Genomic DNA, 20,619 nt, shown 5'->3' with positions numbered 1-20,619 from the left:
GGGTCTGTTGTCGCGCAGGCCGGGAGCTCACGCGCAGGCCCCAGTTACTATGTTTTGATGTAAGCTCTGATTTTTGTAAAGGGCTGTCATTTCACATGTTACATATTAAGGTGTCATTCAGTTTAATTATGAAAGCTGCCCAGGGTCTATTTTTGTTTCAATCCAGTAACAAAAAACTGCGTTGCAGGCTTGCCTAGCCTGGCTAAAATTGTGAATGGCTGAGGAGAATTTATCAACTATTATCAGTACTTATCAACAGTGGTGTGCTATCATATTCAATTTAGAATGATTTAATTTAGCCATCACAGATGCTAATCAGAAGCATAAACAAATTCTTTAGCTATAGGTTTCTTGAATTCTTGGAAATGCTATCAAATGATATAAATATGACTATAAATCAGAATTTCCCTTCTCTCATTAGTGCTGAAGTACCATGATTATTTTGTCACATAGACATAAAGCATTTTGTTCTGAACTCTATAAAGGATTATAGTAAAGATCTCTTCTGTAATCTAATCAATGGTATTTTTAATATAAAAATCTTACAAAAGGAGGGATCATAAAAATGAAACATCCTTTAGTTTAGGTAAAACTTGTATGTGGATCTTCATTTCCTAGTCTTCTGATAGAGAAAGAAAGCTTTCTTTTAGAGGGTACTTTCCCAAATAATATCCCAAACTTCCACTGTTACGCAAACCCTCATCTGGAAAGCTGATTGCCAGTTTCAGTTCTGTTAATTGGTGCAAACTCTCAGGACGCTTGTGCTAGGGACATAGCTCAGTGGGAGAGAGCACATGCCTGGCATGTACAAGGCAATAGGTTCAACCCCAGCAACACAAAAAACAAATAATCAAGACACTTGTGAGACACGCTGGAGTTCAGAGCCCTGCTAGATCAGAGACACACACTCAGTGTTTTATTCTCTGTTGATTTTCTTTGTCATAGATAATCCACTTCCCCACTGTACTTCAACAGCTACCATACACCAATGTGTGAGAACTGTGTTCTAATAAAACTTCACTTAAACAGGCAATGGGCTACAGTTTCCCAACCACTGTTGTTGATTTTCATTATTCTTACCCCATATTTTAAATGGTCTCTCCTCAACCTAATTCTGCACCTATTTTCTTAGTAACTAGTTAGAATGAGTTTACTTGATCCATAGTAAAAAGAAAAGTTTTAATAATTATACTCTTAAAATATTTTAAGGCAACTAGCTCACCAGAATTACGTATTTATGGAAGTTATTCCTGAAAATGTTGTTAATTACAACAAAGTTCATGTTATACTTTAAAGGTCGTTGTACCTATAGAAATATATTAATTAAAAAGTAAGATAATTCAAGAATGTGACAAGTAGGAAGAAACTGCTCTTGAATAAGGAATTTAAGAAATAGCATTGTAAGATTTATTATTTATTAACATCATCATCATAATTGTTATTATTAGATCACTACTGACTTCTAAGATTAAATGTTGTCAAAACAGAATGTAGTATCACCACCATACTTGATAGAAAGTCCTAAGGGGAAAGAAAGGCCTACAAGGATCATAATGAATTTAGCTCTTGTTTTTCTTTCTAGGTTTTTCTTATCTCCAATTATTACATTCTATTTTTCTGCTCTTGCTTATGACTTACTTATAGGTTTCATCTTCTGAGTTCTTGGAAATGCTATCAAATGATGGTAAATGAGACGATAAATCCAATTTTTCTACTCTATTGTTTTCTAGGCTGCAAATGAAAAACTGGCCATTCCTGAAATTAGAAGACAGGAAATTCTTTCAGTGTCAATAAAATCATTCCAAATTGTTCTACTTTACGTTGATTCATAGAAGGGTCTATCTGTTTACTGTGTGGAGCATAAATTAACATGACAGGACATTTGTACTTCACATTCAGTATCGCATTATATTTTTAATATCATTTTGTAAAACACTAAAAAACATAAGCAAATTCTTTCTAAAATTACTGCTATAGACCTAGGCATAAATAGGCTCTTTCATAAACACAAAAGAAATAAGAAAGGGCTTTAAATATAATGTTATGTTGGAAGATGAGTATAACACAAAATGAAGAGGTAAACTGAAAATAATGAAAACGGGGCAAACCTTTTAATAAAACATAAAAAATATGTTTGTATTCAAAGGCCAGAATTCATAAAAGAAATAAATCTATGTATTCAACTTCAAAAGAGTTCTTAAAAAGCAAAAATGAAAAACGTCTATACGGTAAATACATGAAAAAGAATGTTAAAACACCAGACAAAACATTTGTAACTCATATTAAAGACAAAGGGCTAAAGAACCCTTAGAAATAGAAAAGAAAAAGGCTAACACTTAACAGAAAAATAGCAAAAATTATTAGTAGGTAATTCAAAGAAAGGAATTACAAAAAAGAAAGCTTTACATGATATTTGGGGAAAATGCCAGAGATTGCTTTCTTGTTTTGTTGAATTTTAAGCATGGCAGATGTGAAGTTCTTAAAGATGTTTTGCAATAGAAAACATGTGAAGTTGGCTAAAAAATATTCTCATCTTTAGTAAAACCATACTGTGAAAATTTAGTTGGAGGCTTAGAAAATTAATCCAATGTAATAAACTCCCAGAATACATCTATTTGCAAATCAGATTATCATAATTTTTCCTCCCACATGGAATCTTTTTCTTAATTTACCATGATAGCACAAATACTTTTTATAATTAGCCAGTAGAGAAAAACAAGAAGTATAGCATTTTCATATTTACTTTAAATTTTAAGATTTTAAAATATTTGTTTTATATCTTTATTTTCCTTGTAGTTTTAAAATGGACATTTTATGATTTTTTTCAGAATATAATATTGTAGTTTGTATAAATCTTGGATACTAGTACATATAAATACTATTTTGTACCTTCGTTAATTATTAATACTTCTTCTGGAATAAGGAAAGTATGTGGATCTCACGAACAGAATGTATTTTAGAATCTACTTCTCTTTAGGAAGATAATTAAAACATCATTGTGTTCTTTTAGGAATATTACTGTACTTTTGTGATTACTGTCTTTAAAATCTGCATAACTAGGAAGAAGTAGGTATGGTAGCAGAGAGAAGAGAAAAGAAAAAAAAAAAAGGAAGACTGTTTTGCTTTCAGTAACCCATCACTTGCCTGCAAGGCTGTATAAAATGGTGATCCTTGAAGAATTAGGCCAGGTAGAGGAGGTTCTCCTCGGTTCATTGGTGGGAGGTGAATGATCAGCACTGGGAAATTTCTCAAAATAATAAACAGCAGGCTTTGAACCCACCACATCAGAGGGCAGAAGTGCCAGCGTCATCCATGTAGAAATTTGTTTATTGAGTTCCTGACATTTTTTTTTAGGCCACGAGGATGAAGAAACAAACAAAATAGACCAAACTCCTTAATCTTTTAAAGGCTGCATTATACGGATGAAGGACAGACAATAGACAAATCTATGCTATATCAGAAGTTTAAAAAAAAATCAGAAAAAACAAAACAAAACAAAACAGACCAGGGTGAGGACCTCCAGAATACTAACAAGGGTAACCAGGGGATGTTGCTGACATGATGCTGCTTGGGCGGAGATCTGAAGAAAGTGAGGGAATAAGGCAAGACTCTCCAGAGATAGAATTTCTCACACAAGGCAGAGCAGTACCTAAGTCAGAGGCGTCCCTGAGGTCTTGAGGGAAAGTGAAAGCCCTGTGTGCCTGGAGCAGGATGACAAGAAAATCCACCAGGAGATGGATTTGCAGATGCATTCTGGGATCACGTGGGACAAAGCTTTGCAGGCCATGGTCAATATTTTGGACTAGATTTTGAGTTGTTGAGATAGGAGCCATTGGAGGGTTTTGAATGGAGGAGTGAAATAATCTTACTTTCTCTTTAAAAGGTGAACTCTGACAACTGGGTAGTCAAAACATAGGAAGGGCACAGGTGTAGAAACATGGAGACCAATTAGGCTACTACAGTAATCTAAGTGAGATTTAATGGTAGCTTGGACCCAGGGGCTTACTCGGAAAAGATGATGAGAAATAGTTGAATTCCAGATATATTTTGATGGCTGACAGATAAATTGTGGGCTAGGAGAAGAAAAGAATCCAGAAATTCTAAGGTTTGGGGAACCGAAAGTCTGAATTATCCATTAACTGAGCTAGAGAGCCTCTGTGGGCAGAAGCTAGCACAGAGAAAGTTACCAAGAGCTCTGTTTTAGGTGGCTGAGTCACATATTGAACATCTAGGTAGACATTTATAGATGTATGTTTGAATCAGCTTAAGGACAAGGTAGAGGCTGGTAATAGAAATTTGGGAGTCTGCTGCTCTTACTTTTTACCTAAAGCTTCGAGGCAGGATATGATCAAGCAGGAGAGCCGTTTTGACAGAAGGTCCAAGAGCTTAGTGATTTATAGATCCAGAAGTTGAGAAGAACCAGTAAAGGAAACCCAGCAGAGAAAAATCTGTTATAGCTCCATCAGGTAAGAATTTTGTTATTGTTACCTGTCCTCTCCCTCCTCACTGAATCCTGGAAAGTGCTCATCCTAGCTGCTAGCTAGGAAGGAGTACATGGAAAGATAGAAGAAGGAAATCAGCTGTCCCCTGCTTCACTGAATGCTGCTAAGCCTAGTCAAGGTGGGGAAGAGGAGATGCTTCAACTAGATGAGAGATTAGACCTTTGAGATTGTCAGATTGAACTGATAGTCTGTATCTGAGAGAGACAGGAAAATCTAGGGAGCTGTCTGAAATTTCCTGGCATAGTAAAAAAAAAAAAAAGAAACTATTATCAAGAAAAATTGTGCAGAATGGCAGTGAGAGAAATAGTAAAGTTGCTTTCTCCTTCCACCCTGGCAGTTACAAATACGTCGCACCACAAACTCCCCCAGTTAATCTCAAGACTATTGAGAACATTTCTGACTTCCTGATTTATAGCTTTAAACTATATATGAAAGTTTCACTTTGCATAAATCTTCAAGCAAGATCCCCTAGTAATTTAAGGAACAGGGAATTCCAAACATGAAGATCCTTCAGTGAAGACCACTGAGATGTTTCAGTGCCCATGAGCATTCTCCAGATAACTTTCCTTATGGATAGTCTCCAATTCTGTCCCATACCATGAAGCCCATGTGTGTAGTAATCATTAGCCCAATTTGAATGTGGCCCTAATGAGGTCAACTCACAGAATTGTCATGCCACTCGATTAGCCATTTTGAATTTGTTGTTTTTCACAGAGAATGCTAGTGAATGACTTGTCGGGTTTATACAATCGCATCTCCTCCTTGAGAAGATTAAAGTGCGTACTTTATGGCCTAAGCCTTAGGAGTGGCCCTTTCCACTCTGATTCCACACCTGCATAGTATTTTGTGCATATGCGTAGTCTGTGTGTCTTTATGTCTGTCCAGCTTCTTTTAAATTTTAAACTACTTTTTAAAAATATAACCTGTCAGGAAAAATTTAAAAATTAGCTCAAACCGAGAAAATAATTTCCAGTTTGAAAATTAACTTCCCTTATAAGGATTGTACGAACATACTTTGTATGCTAGTGATTGAGAGTAACATTTTCATTGGGTTTATTTCCTTTTATGGTAGTACGTATGAGAAGAACAGAGGCTCATGCTTATTTGTGTAGCAATTTATGTCGTAACTTTAGAGTAATGGAATGGAGGCCAGTTTTTTCCTCTTGGTGCCATTAATTTAGAAGACACAAAATAAATAACCTTTTAATTGATAAAATATCAAGATACCTTGAATTAATTTTCTTACTGTATGATGCCAAAATACATTTTTAAATCCTCAAGGTCTTATGATTATACCTTAACACACTGATGCTTAATGAGAAAAATGGGAACAGAAAGCAATGAATTCTTGAAACTTTGCCAAGTCCAAATGGTTATAGTAAATTTAACTTTGGAATTTCCTGACTTTCATGTTGCTGAACTTTTAAGATTTACCCAACATCAGGGGAGACATTCAATTTACCTTCCCTGTGTTTTAAATTCTTCAGGCAATTGTGAAAGGTAGGGAGGACTGGAAGATGGAGTAGAAGACTTGGTTTTCAACAGCTCCCTTTGAAACTGTAAAATGCTAAGACTATGGTATTTTAATCCTTACAAATAATTTGGTCTTATTTGTCTTGAAAGGCCATTTCTACATTGAACGTTCATCCTCATGATTCCTAAATTTGAAGTAATAAAAGGTAAAAAAAAAATTTCCACTCTGAGAAAAACATGAGGGGGGTTAAGAAAAAAAAGAAAAGGAGGGAGACAGGCAGGCAAACCACTGATGGTGTGGGGCTGTGCTTCCCAAGAAGGATCATTTTGGGATGCGGACAAAAAAAAAATAACCTTGTGTTGTTTATGTTATAATCAGTAACGTAGGTAATTTGAAACAGAAATAACTTCCGAATTGTCATTGTAATGTGAAATAGTCTTGCAATACAATATCGCCTCTTGCCACTATTACTTCATGTAAAAGTTATTCCAGATTAGTGTGTAGAAAGGTTCCATATTGATTTCCGGCCAATAGGGAATCATTCATTATCTTGCCACAGTAGTAGCCTTTAAAAAAAAATGCTATTATTCAGCCTAAGTGGATAAAGTACCTTTTAATTACAAAGTTCCTTTAGTGTTCATTCATGTTACCATAGCAGGCTTTTTGGCGGTGCCTCAGTTCAGGAGCACTTTTGTTTGTGAACAGTTTGGTTCACAGACATTAACATTCGGTAAAATTTAGTTTTTGTTCCTGAACTCAGCATCCGATAATGAACACAACTGTGGCCATCTTTTCTGCCAAACAAGAATGTGGCCCTTTTCCCCAGAATCATGGAAAGAAAGAAATTTTGGAACCGAGGTACCACTGTATTTCCCTAGCGAGATGTGCCAGTTTAGCTGCATTACGAACTTGCCTGGACTACGAGCCTCCTGGACAGGTGACCGGACCATTGAGGTGCTGCTCACTGCTCCTCAGCGGATTACCCATTGCTTTCCAGAGGTGGGTCGGGGAGCCCTTTTGTATTGTGTATCTGTCTCTGGCCACCTTCCCCTGGGCTGTGTTTCCCAGCTACCATGAACTGAGAAGTTGGGTTCTTCTGGCCGTTCTGCCGTGGTATCTGTGCCTTGGAGCCAGCTGCCTATAGACTGAAATCTCTGAAACCACAATCCGAATAATCCACCCCTCCTCTAAGCCATGGGCATCAGATATTTAGACCAACAATAGCAAAGCTGACTAATACACAGATAACAATAGAAAAGAGAGATCAAGAGAGTGTACGATCTTATGATAGTAAAATCTTGAAATAATACAAAAATATTCAAATAAAGTGATAGAGCACCAGGTCTTCTCAGTATGACACTCCATGTTTTCCATCATCCTACAAAATATATTCTTACCTTCTGTCTTCCCCTTAAAGAACTGCTTTCCCTCTTCCTCTTAAAGTCAAGCCTCGGAATTATGGAAGGTCATTCTACTTGCTACTTTAATTTACTCTGACTTATTCCAGACCTACTGTAATCTGGGAAATACAGTAACCAGTAAAATGATACTAATTTCACCAGACTTACCAAGTGAACCTCTTCACTCCTTTTCTTGTCTGATACTTGTGCAGGTGCTATCATGTATATGCAGTTGTTTCGCCAAAATGGAACAAGACATCTCTCTCCTGGGTTTCTCGTCTTAGTATGTAGTAACCTAAGAGGTACACACACTGCCCCACCTTGTGTCAAACTCAGGGTGCATGGGCTAAGTCCCTAGGCCCACCACACCCACCCTGTGTGTATCTTCCCAACACTCTTCACATTCCCAGTGCAGTGTTAGATACAACCATACATCCTTTTACCCAAGTCATAATTCAGGCATCTCGTCACCAAGATATTTGAACAGATTCTTCTTTCTACACATGTCTGCAGTTCATTTCCCTCTCTGCTTTTGTCATCGGCCTTCTGATTGCTGAGACAGCTTTCTTTGAGGTCTCCCCACGTCCTTCATCTACCCCTGCAGTCCTTTCTCCAGGCCACAGTCAGCAATCTTTGTGCCAGTTTGATCATGCACGTCACTCCCTTGGATTTATCCCTGTTGTCAGGATAAAGATCATCATCATTCTGTTTACCTTCCTAGCCTCATTTCTTTCTACACACTTTTTTTTTTTTTTTGAGAGGGGTCTCACTATGTAGTCATGACTTTCCTGGAACTCACTATGTAGCCCAGGCTGGTCTCGAACTCACAGCGATCCTCCTGCCTCAGCCTCCTGAGTGCTGGGATTACAGGCCTGCACCACCATGTGTGGCTTTTTCTACACTTTTTGATTTCAACACATTAATGTGTACTTACTTTCTAGAATAAATCACACCTGCTCTTGTTTTGTCCTCATGCTCTGTCTTCTCCCTAGACTTCAGTGTTGCATTTCTGCCTCCGAGCTCCTATCCTATGGGTCTGGTTACCTGTCTCGGTTTAACGGTCATTTCCCTGTGACATCTCCTTAGATTGTTTCTCCTCTGCATCCCCTTCCACCCTTGCTACATAAGCTGTCACGTTTGTCACATCACGTCGCCATCAGGAATAATCCCAGCCTCCTGGCCACCGCTTTCAGCTTTTGGGAAAGGAATTCAGAAAACCCGTGGTCTTGGCTTGCATTGCTTTGAATCTTACTTCTAGTGTAAGGAAATATTCATCTTATATTTTGAAACCAGCTGGATGATTTCCCCCCCTTTTTGTATGTTATCTGTCAGTGCTGTATGTTTGGTGCACAAAGAGGAGGATTAAAGCAACTTGACTGAACGTAGAAATCTGCACGCTTGATACGCTGTGCAGGTGTTTCTGAAGCACAGTGCAGTTTATTACGTCTGTCTTCTGTTGTCCTCCGCTGAGGAGGCTGAAGATATGTGATGCGTACTTACTGAACGTCAGAGTTCCTGTTACCCTGTCTTCTTTTTCCATCCTCCCTGCCTTGATGAAACACCTTCTCATTTTCTACATTGTGTCTTGTCTCTTTCATGACTTCCATTTTACTCAACCCAAAGCCATCCTAAAACACATGAATACAGAAGCTCTCCTCCTCTTCAGTCACCTCTCATTATACTAGTTTTTATTTCCTTTACCATAAATTTCCTAAATGTTTTTTTTTGGGGGGTACCGGAGATTGAACTCTGGACCTTGTGCTTGTGAGCAGGCAGCGGAACCACTGAGCTAAATCCCCCACCCACTAAATGTTATTCAATACCGGTCATCTCAATTCCTCACCATCTACTGATGTATGTTCCTTTTATTATTTTTTATTATTATATACTTTTTTAGTAATGGGAAAGCTAAGAGTCAGAGAAATTAAGTAAGCTAGGAAAAATTAATCGAGATAGTAATTGCCTTTGGAGAAATTTCAATTAAGGAAGTCTAACCTAAGGCTTTGACTTTTTTTATTTTTTTTTCATTGAGTTTATCTGTACATTTTAGGTGTACAGTACAGTTACATTCATCATTGGGATCTTGTACATTTACCAAGACCTGTCACGTTTCTTTTATTTTACAACATTGCCTTTGCTTTCTACAAAGCCTATAGTAATTGCTGCCTGTGGTCACTCTGTTTCTTCGTAAATATTCTTCCTGAATACACTAGTTTCGTACTGCTTCTAGAACTTCTTACCACAAATTTAGTGGCTTAAAATCACAGATTTACTATTTTATACAGTGGCATCTCAGGTCACAAGCTTAATTCTCTCCACGGTTCTAGTTACAGAATTTGTTTCATGATTCTTAAACCGAGGCACCACAGTTCTTCTAGAAATCTGAAGTCAGAAAGGTGTCCGGGCTGACATTGAGGTATCTGCGTGATTCCTTCTGAATCGTCTAAGGGAAAATCTATTTTGTTGCCTTTTCCAGCTTCTAGAGGTGGCCCTCATTCCCTGGCTTTATGAACCCTTCCGTATTTAAAGCTAGCACTGCAACATCTTCAAATATTCCTCTGAATGTGGCATTTGTGATTACTTTAGACATAGAGGTAGATAATCTAGGATCATGTCCCCATCTCAAAATGAGCAGATTAGTAACCGTAATTCCCTTTGTGAATTAACATATTTATAAATTCCAGCGATAACACTGAGCACCTGCTATTGGTGCCTACAGCTCTTGACATCCTTAAAAGTTAAACAGCCTTTCAACAACCTGGTGAACCTTCTTCCCCCTTTCCTTTTTTAAATTTTTATTTTATTTTTAAATTTTTCTCATTAAGTTTATTGGTACAGGTAAAAGAGGAAATATGAGAAATATGAAAAAATGGAAACAAAGTTATTGCAAACAGGGACGGGAGGAGGGGGTGAGGGGAGGGCGGGGGAATGGGGAGAAAATAAGAACCAAGGTGCATCATGTAAAGGTGCAAGATCCCAGTGATGAGTGTAACTCTTCCCCCGTCTTTATCTTTACTTGCCTCTCTTCCTGCAAATGAATATATCCTCTTAGAAACTATCTTTAACCTTTTCTTTCTCTGATGATCTCTCCTCTTCACTTTATATTCTCATCCTCCTGATTTTATTCACATTGGTGGTTTCTGTATCAACAGATGCCAGTCACTTTCTCAAGATCAGCCATTGGCAGTCAGCTGTCCAGATACCAGCAACTGAAAATGCTACTGATGAAACCATCAACTTTCCCCCAAATAGCTTTTTAAACTTGCTAATTATATCATTATTAGCTTAACAATGGAACCTTTCTGCCCTTTGCTCTTATTTTTTCTTTTACTCCCAGGATATTTTTACATTGTTTCTTTTTTTTTTTTCCTAATCCCCATCCTTACTAACTGGAGTTTGAGCCACATTATCACTTCTTAACTCAGCCCCGTTCTTTATTGACATTGCCAGGTATCTTGGAAAAAATAAAATTAATCATTTTTATATTTAATAAATTATTCATACTCCCTTTAGCCAGTTATTTATATCAATAAGCTAAATACCCCATGTTTGTATAGATTTGAGCTTGATTCAACTGGTTTTCAATAAAAATATGCATAACTAAATCTAATATTTACTGATTGGAGATTAGGGTAAAATAGAGTGGTAATTCAGAAATGTTGTAATGCTCCTTCCTGACTTTGCTGTATATGCTTACAATACAAGGAGGAAAGTGGACAAGAATGTTCTACGGATTATATTGTCCCCCTTCCCTTTAATAAATTCTGTGTAGGAGAAAATTAACTTCATGCTAACTGGCTGACTGGTCCAGGGAGGTTATTATATCAGCTTTCTTAGTTATAACAACAGTGTAATCAGTAAGATCTCCAGTGATTAATGGTTCAGATTACAGTAAAAAACCTGAATTCATTGAAAACATTACGGCATGGAAAAGCAAAGCTTTAAAAGTAGTAAAGCAATATCTTTGTAAGTCTTCTCCTAAGAAAATAAGAATTTAACAGGTAAAAACAGGTTTTTCAAAAGTTTCAACAATTTAAAGTGTCTGTAAATTAAAATCCACCACCATATATAAAAGATGACTTCATTGTTAATTATAAAAGCTAGTTCCATTTAAGAGAAAAAGGATTACCCATTACTAGCAGTTGAGATCTACTCCAGGAATGGAAGATCGGTTCAGATCTGAAAAATCAATGTAATATATAAGTACAAGAAAGAACATCTCACTAGACACACAAAGAAGCCTTTAAAATCTATGCTAGTCCATTGCAAAAATGATCTATAGGTTAGGAATAGAAAAGGACTTCTTCAACTTGATAAAGAATGTCTGTTATATACTACATAGATGGCATCATACTTAATGGAGAAAAATTCAAGGCTTACCTAAGATCAGGACACACACTGTTGCATGTCTATCAACATTCTCATGGAGATTTTAGCCAGGGCAATTAGATACAAATAGTAAGTAAAAGGTATCCAGAATAGAAAGATGTAAAAGTATAGTAGTCTCTTGTTATCTGCACGGGATAACTTCCAAGAACCCCGAGTGGATGCCTAAAACCATATGGTGGTACCTTGGTTCATGAACTTAATTTATTATATGATTTGGGGGGAGATGGACACATTTTCATTTGTTTGTGATTGGAAGCAATTTTTTTTTTGTTCGAGAATCAAATTGTTTGCAAACAGAAGCATTTGCAAACAGGTACAGAAATACTGTGTACATCTTTTCCAGGTACTGTGCACATATACTGTGCCCCTGGGATGATCTAATTTATAAATTGGGCATATCAGTTAGGTGAATTATTCATTTGCTTGAGAACCATTATTAAGTGAAATAGGAACTACTTGAACACAGAAAGAGCTAATAATATGTTGAACAGTGGTTTGGATTCACATCCCAAACATGGTGCAAGATTTCATTGCTCTACTCAGAAAGGCACACAATTTAATACTTATAGATTATTTCTGCCTGGAATTTTTCAGTTAACATTTTTTGAGCTATGCTTTGGACTGTGTTCTGCCTTGTCCTGGATGTCCCTCCCAAAGCCTCATGCAGATGAGGTGGGGCTATTTTGGAGAAGCTAAATCTAGAGTGTGTGATTCATGGCACAATGCTAGGCCTGAGAGGTCTGTGATTAAGGATGTGAGTGCTGCCCACCCTAAGTAGTCTGAGTAAGATAAAAGGGGCAGGAAGATGCTGTTAAGGTCTCTTGTTGCTTTTGCTGTCTTCTGCCACCATGAACTGTTAGCCCTCACTTGGAGCCAGCCGATTATGGATTGAAACCTCTGCAAACTGTAAGCTACATAAACCTATCCCTCTTTGACTTTGGGTGTCTGGTATTTTGTCTCAGCAAGGAGAGAAAAATAACTAAAACAGTAACTGAAATCACAGAACCACAGATGAGAGGACTATTGGACCTCTTTATGCTGATGTTGTGCATTTAGTGTATGAGGTATCAACTGAAGTGAACAAGTAGCCACTGACACTTCATAAGAAGCTACTAGAACCAACAAATGAGTTCAGCAAAATTATAGTTCAAGACCAGTATGCAAAAGTGAATTTTGTTTGTACACTAGTAATGAACACTCTGAAATTGAAATAAAAGAATTCTACTTGTAATAGTATCCAAAACAAAACAAAAAAATACTTAGAAACAAATTTAACAGATGTACTAAAAACTGTAAAAACCTTTTTGAAAGAAATTAGACTTAAATCAGTGGAAAGATATTCCACATTTATAGGCTGGGAGACTTAACAGTGTTAAGATGGGAGTGTTCCTCAAATTAATGAAGATGCAGTGCAGTTCCTGTCAGAATCTCTGAGGCCTTCTTTGCAGAAGCTGAGATGGAAACCCGATACTAGAACTCATATTAAATCATGTGTCACCTATGGAGCGTACATAAGAACTCTTGCAATTCATTATTTAAAAGGCAAATGATTCTGTTAAGTATGGACAAAGGAACTGAATAATGACTGCTCCAAATAAGATAAATAAAAGACTCATAGGCTCATGAAAATACACTGGACGTCATTCGTCATTAATGAATCCAGAGCAAAGTACACTGTGATACCATTTCCCATTTGCTATCTACAAAACGATGACAACGAATTGTTAGTGGGGATGTAGAGAAACTGGAATAACCCAGACATCCATCAGCTGATGAGGGGTAAGTAGACTACGGTATATTCGTATAGTAGAGCATTAGTTAGCAGCTATAAGCAATGAAGTCCTGAGACATGAGTGAACCTGGAAGGCATCGTGCTAAATGGAAGAAGCTTATCACAAAAGACTGCACATCTTATTATCTCACTGATAGTGTCCGGAACAGGCAAAGTGTATAAAATTAAGAGACAAGACTAGTGGTTGCCTCAGGCTTGGATAGGAGTAGAAAGACTGATCACAAACAAGGTGGAATTTCTTTGGTTGGGTTGAAAATGTTCCAAATTAGTTTGTAGTGATGGTTATACAACTCTAGAAACACTCTAAAAACATTTGAATTTTGCCCTTTGGGAAAATTATGTGGTGTTTGGATTATACTCTAAAGCTGTTTATAGGTGTACAACGACGTTCTGAATGCAGTTGACATACACCTTGCTCTCAGAATCTGAAAAGGGGGCAACAAACATTCGCTTTCCATTATAATGCACTTAATCACATCAATATTAATATTACATGTTGCTTTTAGAAAAGCTTGAAATGAAATAGGGAAATCGTTATTCCATTTAACACTTCGGTTCCTGAGTATTCTTAGTGTTAAATAACATATATCAATAAATAGAAGTCCAGTGTGTAACAAATGTATCTACTTCTTTCTGTACCCAAAATATGTTGTATGGAGTGGGATTTGGCACTGATAGATTCTCAGCATGCTTTTTTCAAGTGAAATTTCTTGTTTCATTTGTACTGCGTGCTCTGTAACATAAGTGTTAACGTGGACTGCTTTTATGTGTGACGTGAACATATTAGGATTGACAGCCTCTCCGGGCAGTGTTGTTAGAGTTCAGTGATATCTGAGATCACACTACTTACCAAATTATTCATTATATCCTGCTTAGAGTAAGATTTACAATAAATGTGAATGTTGGTTGACAAATATGAGGTTATGTGGTTTGGCAGTCAGAAATCTGTCAGATGGTTTTGTTTAGATCTAATTTTCTTAAAAAAACAAACCTGGGTTCGGATTCTTCACATTGCCTAGCACTGTCCCTCCCCTGCTCCCTTCCCTCCATAGCCCTCTGGACGACCCCTTCTCGTTTGCAGTACTCTTCTGCAGCTCCAGTTGCTGTGCCTTCCCTCTTACCTCCCTGGGCTGCCCTTTTCCCCTGTGTCTTTCCTTGGATATCGGTGGACCTCATGGCTCCCTCTTTCGATTTCAGTTGCTGTTTATTTATCTTCTTTGGATATCTAACCCATTGCTACAATGTCAGGTGCAAGCCATGTAGTTGGGGATAAATCACAAAGATGTATCTTCAGAACTTACGTTTTGCTTAGTTTCACACCCACCTTTGTAACCGTATAGAATGTTTGCCTGTTTCTCTCAAACTTCTCCTTTCAGATGTCCAAGACTCAACTCCATTTCAAAATGGCTTCTTCCCTGTGTGCCTCATTCCTAGTTTATAGTTCTGCGTCCCCTACCTTGTCACTCAAGCTAATGTCTGAGATAATAAAGTCCAGTTGCTTTCTTCTGGTCATCCTTTAAGGTGTGTCCTCTTCCTCATAAAGGCTGACGCGAGGCTCTCGGCATTTGTCATCAGAGTGTCATATCATTAATCCACGTCAAACACAGGACCGTCTTCCTAAAATGTTGGTTTACTCACGAAACACTCCAGTTGAAATTTCTTCTAAGCAGCACCTGTCTCCTTCAGAAAGAAAGCCAGAGTCCTCGAGTTAACTCTCCAGGATTTGGCAGATGTTTAGCTAGTTTTTTTGCCCCGGAGTTACCTGGCCATCGTGATACACTTTGCATTCTTCAGCTCTGCCACATTTCCAGACTCACCCATCTGAGCCGTTTTGGGTTATTTATTAGTGTAAAGCTAGCTGCATTCTACTTGCTAGAGTAATCGGGTCAGGACTCCAGGCGTGGGCCAGTCCGTGCATTCTCCTGGGTGAGGAATCATTCAGCAGTTGGCACGTTAGGACCCTAAGAATGACTTTGCTGGCACTTCTGGGGGAAAGTTTTCTTTCTTAGGAGCGAGTCACTGGAGAGACATCTTCTCTTCCACTAGAGGTCCCTGTCAACGAACTAACATACACCGCTCCGGTGCTGCTGTGCCGTCAAAGAAGGCTGCCTGAGAATAAAGTCAGCACAGGGAGCATAGCTGAGCGTATCTTAGAGAAACTGCGCGTGCGGCCTTGGCTTAAACCAGTGCTGAAGTCTGTGCTACTTGTGAGCTTCCACATGTGAGAGCAATTACATTTCTGGTTTATGTCCGTTTGGATCATTTTTTTCTGATATTTGCAGACCAAAGTTCCAAACTAATAAAAATTTTAAAAATAGTTCCAGGGGATATGGGTGGAAGCACAGTAAGAGCGCAGACTATGAATGAAATTATTCATCATTGTTAAGACTTCACCTTTTCCCATGAATAGACTTTATTGCCATTGGGAACACCTGTTTATACCTAGGTAACATAATTAATACTTGTGAAGATACAACTTTCAAATCTAATTATGCAATATGGTCCTAAAGATCTAATGTACACCAGGGTTAAGTATGTGAGGTCTTTAAACATAAAGGTTAATGTTAAATTTAATCTGATGAAAAACTTGGGGATGTGACAACACAGACGTGTAACCCTTTTTGATCAGGCACCTATAATTTTAGTTATTAAAATTTGGGGAGCATATCTTTCCCCAAAATAAAATTTTCTTTTCTTTTATTTATTTATTATTTATTTATTTATTTATTTATTTATTTATTTATTTATTTATTTATTTTTGGGGGGGTTTTTTGAGACAGGGTCTCACTATGTAGTTGAGACTGGCCTTGAAATTATTATGTGATCCTCCTGCCTCAGCCTCCTGAGTCCTGGTATTATTTGTGCACCACCACAACTGGCAGCATTCTTACTTTTTAGCCAGAATTCTTAAATGCCTTCCTAAGCCCTTTTATATCTACTTATTTTGAAGCTAGTTTTTTAAGGTTCTTATTTAATTTTAAGAAGAATTTTGAATTATCGTACATATTGTACAATAAAATACTTAACAGATGAATGAAATTTAATATCACTTCATGTGTTCTGTGTCCCAGACATTTTTCCCCAGAAAAGAAAAATGTTATACATCTTTCAATTTTGTACTCTTTGTTATCAGGAAAGGCACTTAGGAAAAAACAGAGATGTTCCTTATTAGGAAAGGAACTCTCTAAAAATATATATTAACATTTAAATGGACTTGAGTTCTTTCTGATTTTTAATAATTTTTTAAGAATCCTAATGGAATAATTAATGTGAAATGGATAATTAACAATGTGAAATAGGAAGAGAAGGGCTAAAGGTGTAGGGAAAGTGGGAAGGGTAGGGGAAAGGAAAAAAAGAGGAGAAAATGAAAAAATGGAAACAAAGTGTAAATGGGGAGAGGAGGAGCGGGTGAAGGGAGGGCAGGGACCAGGGGAAAAATGAGAACCAAGACCTGTCACGTAGAGGTACAAGATCCCAATGATGAATGTAACTGTGCTGTATACCTAGAATGTACCAATAAACTCAATAAAAAGAAAAAAAAAGAATTTGCCTCAATCCTGGACTTCACAAGCTCCTGAAATATTGGCGGGCGTAGCACTATTTATGATGAGAACAAGAAGGTGTATTTTGGTTCTGCACTTTTGTGCTATTTGCTCTACTTTGTTCTTTCCTCAGGTTTTTCATCTTCTCTATCCAGAGGTGACTGATCAGGTGTTTAGTTTTGTAGTTTTATTTTGTTTTTTAGTGAATACGACGCAGGTATTTTTGTTTCATTTACTGGGTCCATACAGAGCTGGGTCAAGATGCACTGTGCTAAAATAGCAGCCCAGGATGCAGCGGGTCCTAATTGGCACACACGGTTCCATTTTGTTGGGTTAAGTCCGATCGTAGCTGTGTCACCTCATCGTGTATTTACTCCTCCTGTAGTCAGCGCCTGTCAGGGTGCTGGTCTCTCCTAGGGCAGTGGGAGATCTCAGTTTGTACCTCTGCCTTTGGCCACTGTCAAACCTCAAATGAAGATATTTCCTTAGAATGTCTGAATCTGGTAACATATTTTTGAAGAACGTGCCAAGAAGCAATACAAGCACAGTTCACACTACAGCTTGTAGGCAAGAGCAGCTTTCAGAATAATAGGAGAAAAATGAATATAGTAACAGAAGACTGTAAGAAAGGCATTGCCAACCATTTTTTTAAATTGTGGCATTTTACAGTTTCCATGCATTTACAATAACAATGTTATTTTTTTCCTGCCTTTTTAATCTGATGTATTCTGAAAAATGCATGTATGTGTGTGTGTGTGTGTGTGTGTGTATGAATGAATGTATATATATGTGAATATATATATATATATATATATATATGAATGAATGAAGCTGAAAGCACTCATTTATTTTGACTTCTAAGTAATTATCTGTATAATTGTTTCTTCTATGCATTGGTCTTTGCTACTTACATCTATTCCTTAAGAAGGACTCCCAATAAGCAGACAATCCTGAGTGGATTGCTCTCACAATGGCTCTCCTTTTAAATGTATTCGGATTGCGCTCCCAGTTTACTTCATTGTAGCTTTGTTTGATTTTTCCATCTCTCTGCTCACTGGATTAGAGCAGAAGTACATTAAAGCTTATATAAATGGCCAGGCTTTCTGCTTTAGGGAAAACTTTAAAGAAAGCAGAACTTTCATTAGCGTGAAAGGAAACGGACTATTCTTAGCATGGAGCGGGGTAAATGGCTAAGTGCAGGGAGCTAGAACAGGAAATCTGGACCCTTCCCAGTGCCTCCTGAGTTTTTCCTTCTCCATGTTTCTGTGTTACTTTACATTGAAGTTATTCCCAGAATGTCAGCTATACCCATAGTCAAATGTAAGTACAGAACATACCCTAGAGCCAAATAGGACAAAATAATTATTAGCCACTCTTCATTGGTTCCAATAATTAGGGTGAAAATTAGCTATAAAATTTCAAATGTAATCTTGTGTATTTTAAGATATGTATGTGTCTTTTGAAGGGATCCAATAGGATAATTCCCTGGTTGATATAGAATGGAAACTTAAACATTGACATCTTTACTGATTTCAAATTTAAATTGCATTGTGGGGGGAAGATCTAGAGTTTTGCTTTAGTTGGCTTTGTTTTACTACCATGGGAGTTTACTTTCACCTCAGTTCCCATAGATAATCTGTGAGAAATTCTTCAGGGCCTGAAACGAGAGTATCTTCAGGGCTACATGATCTGACCTAATCAACCGTGAGCGCTCTCACACTCTTTCTCTGTTTTGTTTTGTTTTGTTTTAAATCTCTTTATTTCACAAAGGCTTTCCTCAAATGTCTCTTCCTTCTCCCCTTGATTAGACATCGATGAGTGCAGCGTCATTCCTGGGATATGTGAAGCGGGTGAATGTTCCAACACCGTGGGAAGCTATTTTTGTGTTTGTCCACGTGGATATGTAACCTCAGCAGATGGCTCTCGGTGCATTGGTAAGCTCCCTACCTGAAGGCACAATACACTGTTACTTTTTAATGGCAGAACGGCTCAAGCAGGTATGAAGACGGCAACAATTACGAAACCACTGGGGAAATAGCTGAAACGGGTCCTCTTGAGGGACTCATGGGCCAGGTACTGTTTGCAAAGGCTTCAGCTTCAGAAACCATTTGGGTTTCTTTTATCCTGTCAGAACCATGTGGCGGATAAAGAAAGACTACCTTGAAACATTGTTCATGCCCAGTATTACAGACACAAAAGCATGAGAAAGATTTTTAAAATTCGCTTTGGAAGACAGCATGTAGTGATTAAAAGTTCTTTTGTTGGTATGAATCACGAGTATAGTCAACATTGTACTTACTTTAGAGCTTGTTTATTGTAGTAAGAATAGATATTATGAGAAAGAAAATTGGCACCTCTAATTTTAAACATATTCAAAAGCCAGACAAATTTGTATGCTTCCCTTTGTTTAGAAAGATGAAACCGCTCTTCTCAGTCTTAGTATAGGTCATCATCCATCACTGATCAGGCCGTGGACTTCCCTTCGCTCTGAGCACAGATTATGAAATGTCCTCTGATTCACGATCATGGCACAGCCAGCCACCCTGTAATTTGTCTTCTTGGGTATTAAGCTCAGTAGGTTTCAATTTTAAGCTGCCAAAGCTAAAAGAGAGGGAAAAAATATGTGCAATTCTCTTTAGGGGAACTAAAGATTAACCTTAAAATAGTACAGGGATTAGAGAAATGTCTTCGGTACCAGAGAATGGGCCTGTTAGGTTCTCTAGAAGGTCTGCTCCATCAATAAATGCACTGAGACCTGACATTGCTAACATAGAGTGTGGTGCTGGGCACGATGCCAGCTCTGGCCATCCTTGAGAATACGAGAGCGGTAAGTTGTGCCTTCAGGGAACCATACTGCCGTCATACATAATAGTGGAAAAGTCATCATGGTAGTAATAGAAGAAACAATGGTGGTAGCAGTGGTGAAAAGTATAGCTGTCATTAATGAAACACGTAACACTGAGAAGGCTAGACACCTCCATCATCTCCAAGCTGTGAGGCTTCACATGAGCTACTGCTTTCTACTTCAGTTTCATCTAGTAAATTTTCTTCAATAAAATATTCCATATTGTCATCATTATTATATCATGGTCATTAGGGGAAGGAAGAAAAAAAGCAAGATACATCTGCATTTGACTCAGCATTTAGTAAGACTGTCTTTCTTCAGTACAAGATCTTTGTTTTACCACTAAATTATGATACACTTCTTTCGTCTCTTGCCGCGCGTTATAGACCTTCACCTGGAAATTCGAACTCCCTTCAGCTCTGGCCACCCCTGTATTGGGGACTCAACTGTAATACCTGTGACTGTGCCTCTCATATTCATCTCTGATTCCTGCACATCCACCGCACTGCCTTGCCTGTATTCATAATGTCTTCTCTGCCTAAAACATCCTGATTTCCATCGTCTATGCTCCAGCTAATTCTTTCTTTCTTTCTTTTTTCTCTCATAGAGTTTATTGGTACATTCTACGTACACAGTACAGTTACATTCACCGTTGGGATCTTCTACCATTACTTG

General features: G+C 37.7%; 1 protein-coding gene across 1 annotated transcript in view; it reads left to right on the top strand.

Annotated features, from left to right (window-relative positions):
• The window catches only part of Fbn2 (fibrillin 2), a 240,407-nt gene that overhangs the window by 91,439 nt on the left and 128,349 nt on the right, over positions 1 to 20,619 (top strand). Inside the window, exon 7 of the mRNA XM_033765507.1 lies at positions 18,908 to 19,033. Within this exon, the coding sequence (XP_033621398.1) occupies positions 18,908 to 19,033 (126 nt within the window). The remainder of the gene's footprint in view (positions 1 to 18,907; positions 19,034 to 20,619) is intronic.

This window comes from Fukomys damarensis, unplaced genomic scaffold (genome assembly GCF_012274545.1).
Source record: "Fukomys damarensis isolate Sample0158 unplaced genomic scaffold, DMR_v1.0_HiC HiC_scaffold_3, whole genome shotgun sequence".
Classification (NCBI taxonomy): domain Eukaryota; kingdom Metazoa; phylum Chordata; class Mammalia; order Rodentia; family Bathyergidae; genus Fukomys; species Fukomys damarensis.
This window is presented reverse-complemented; position numbering and strand designations above follow the sequence as displayed.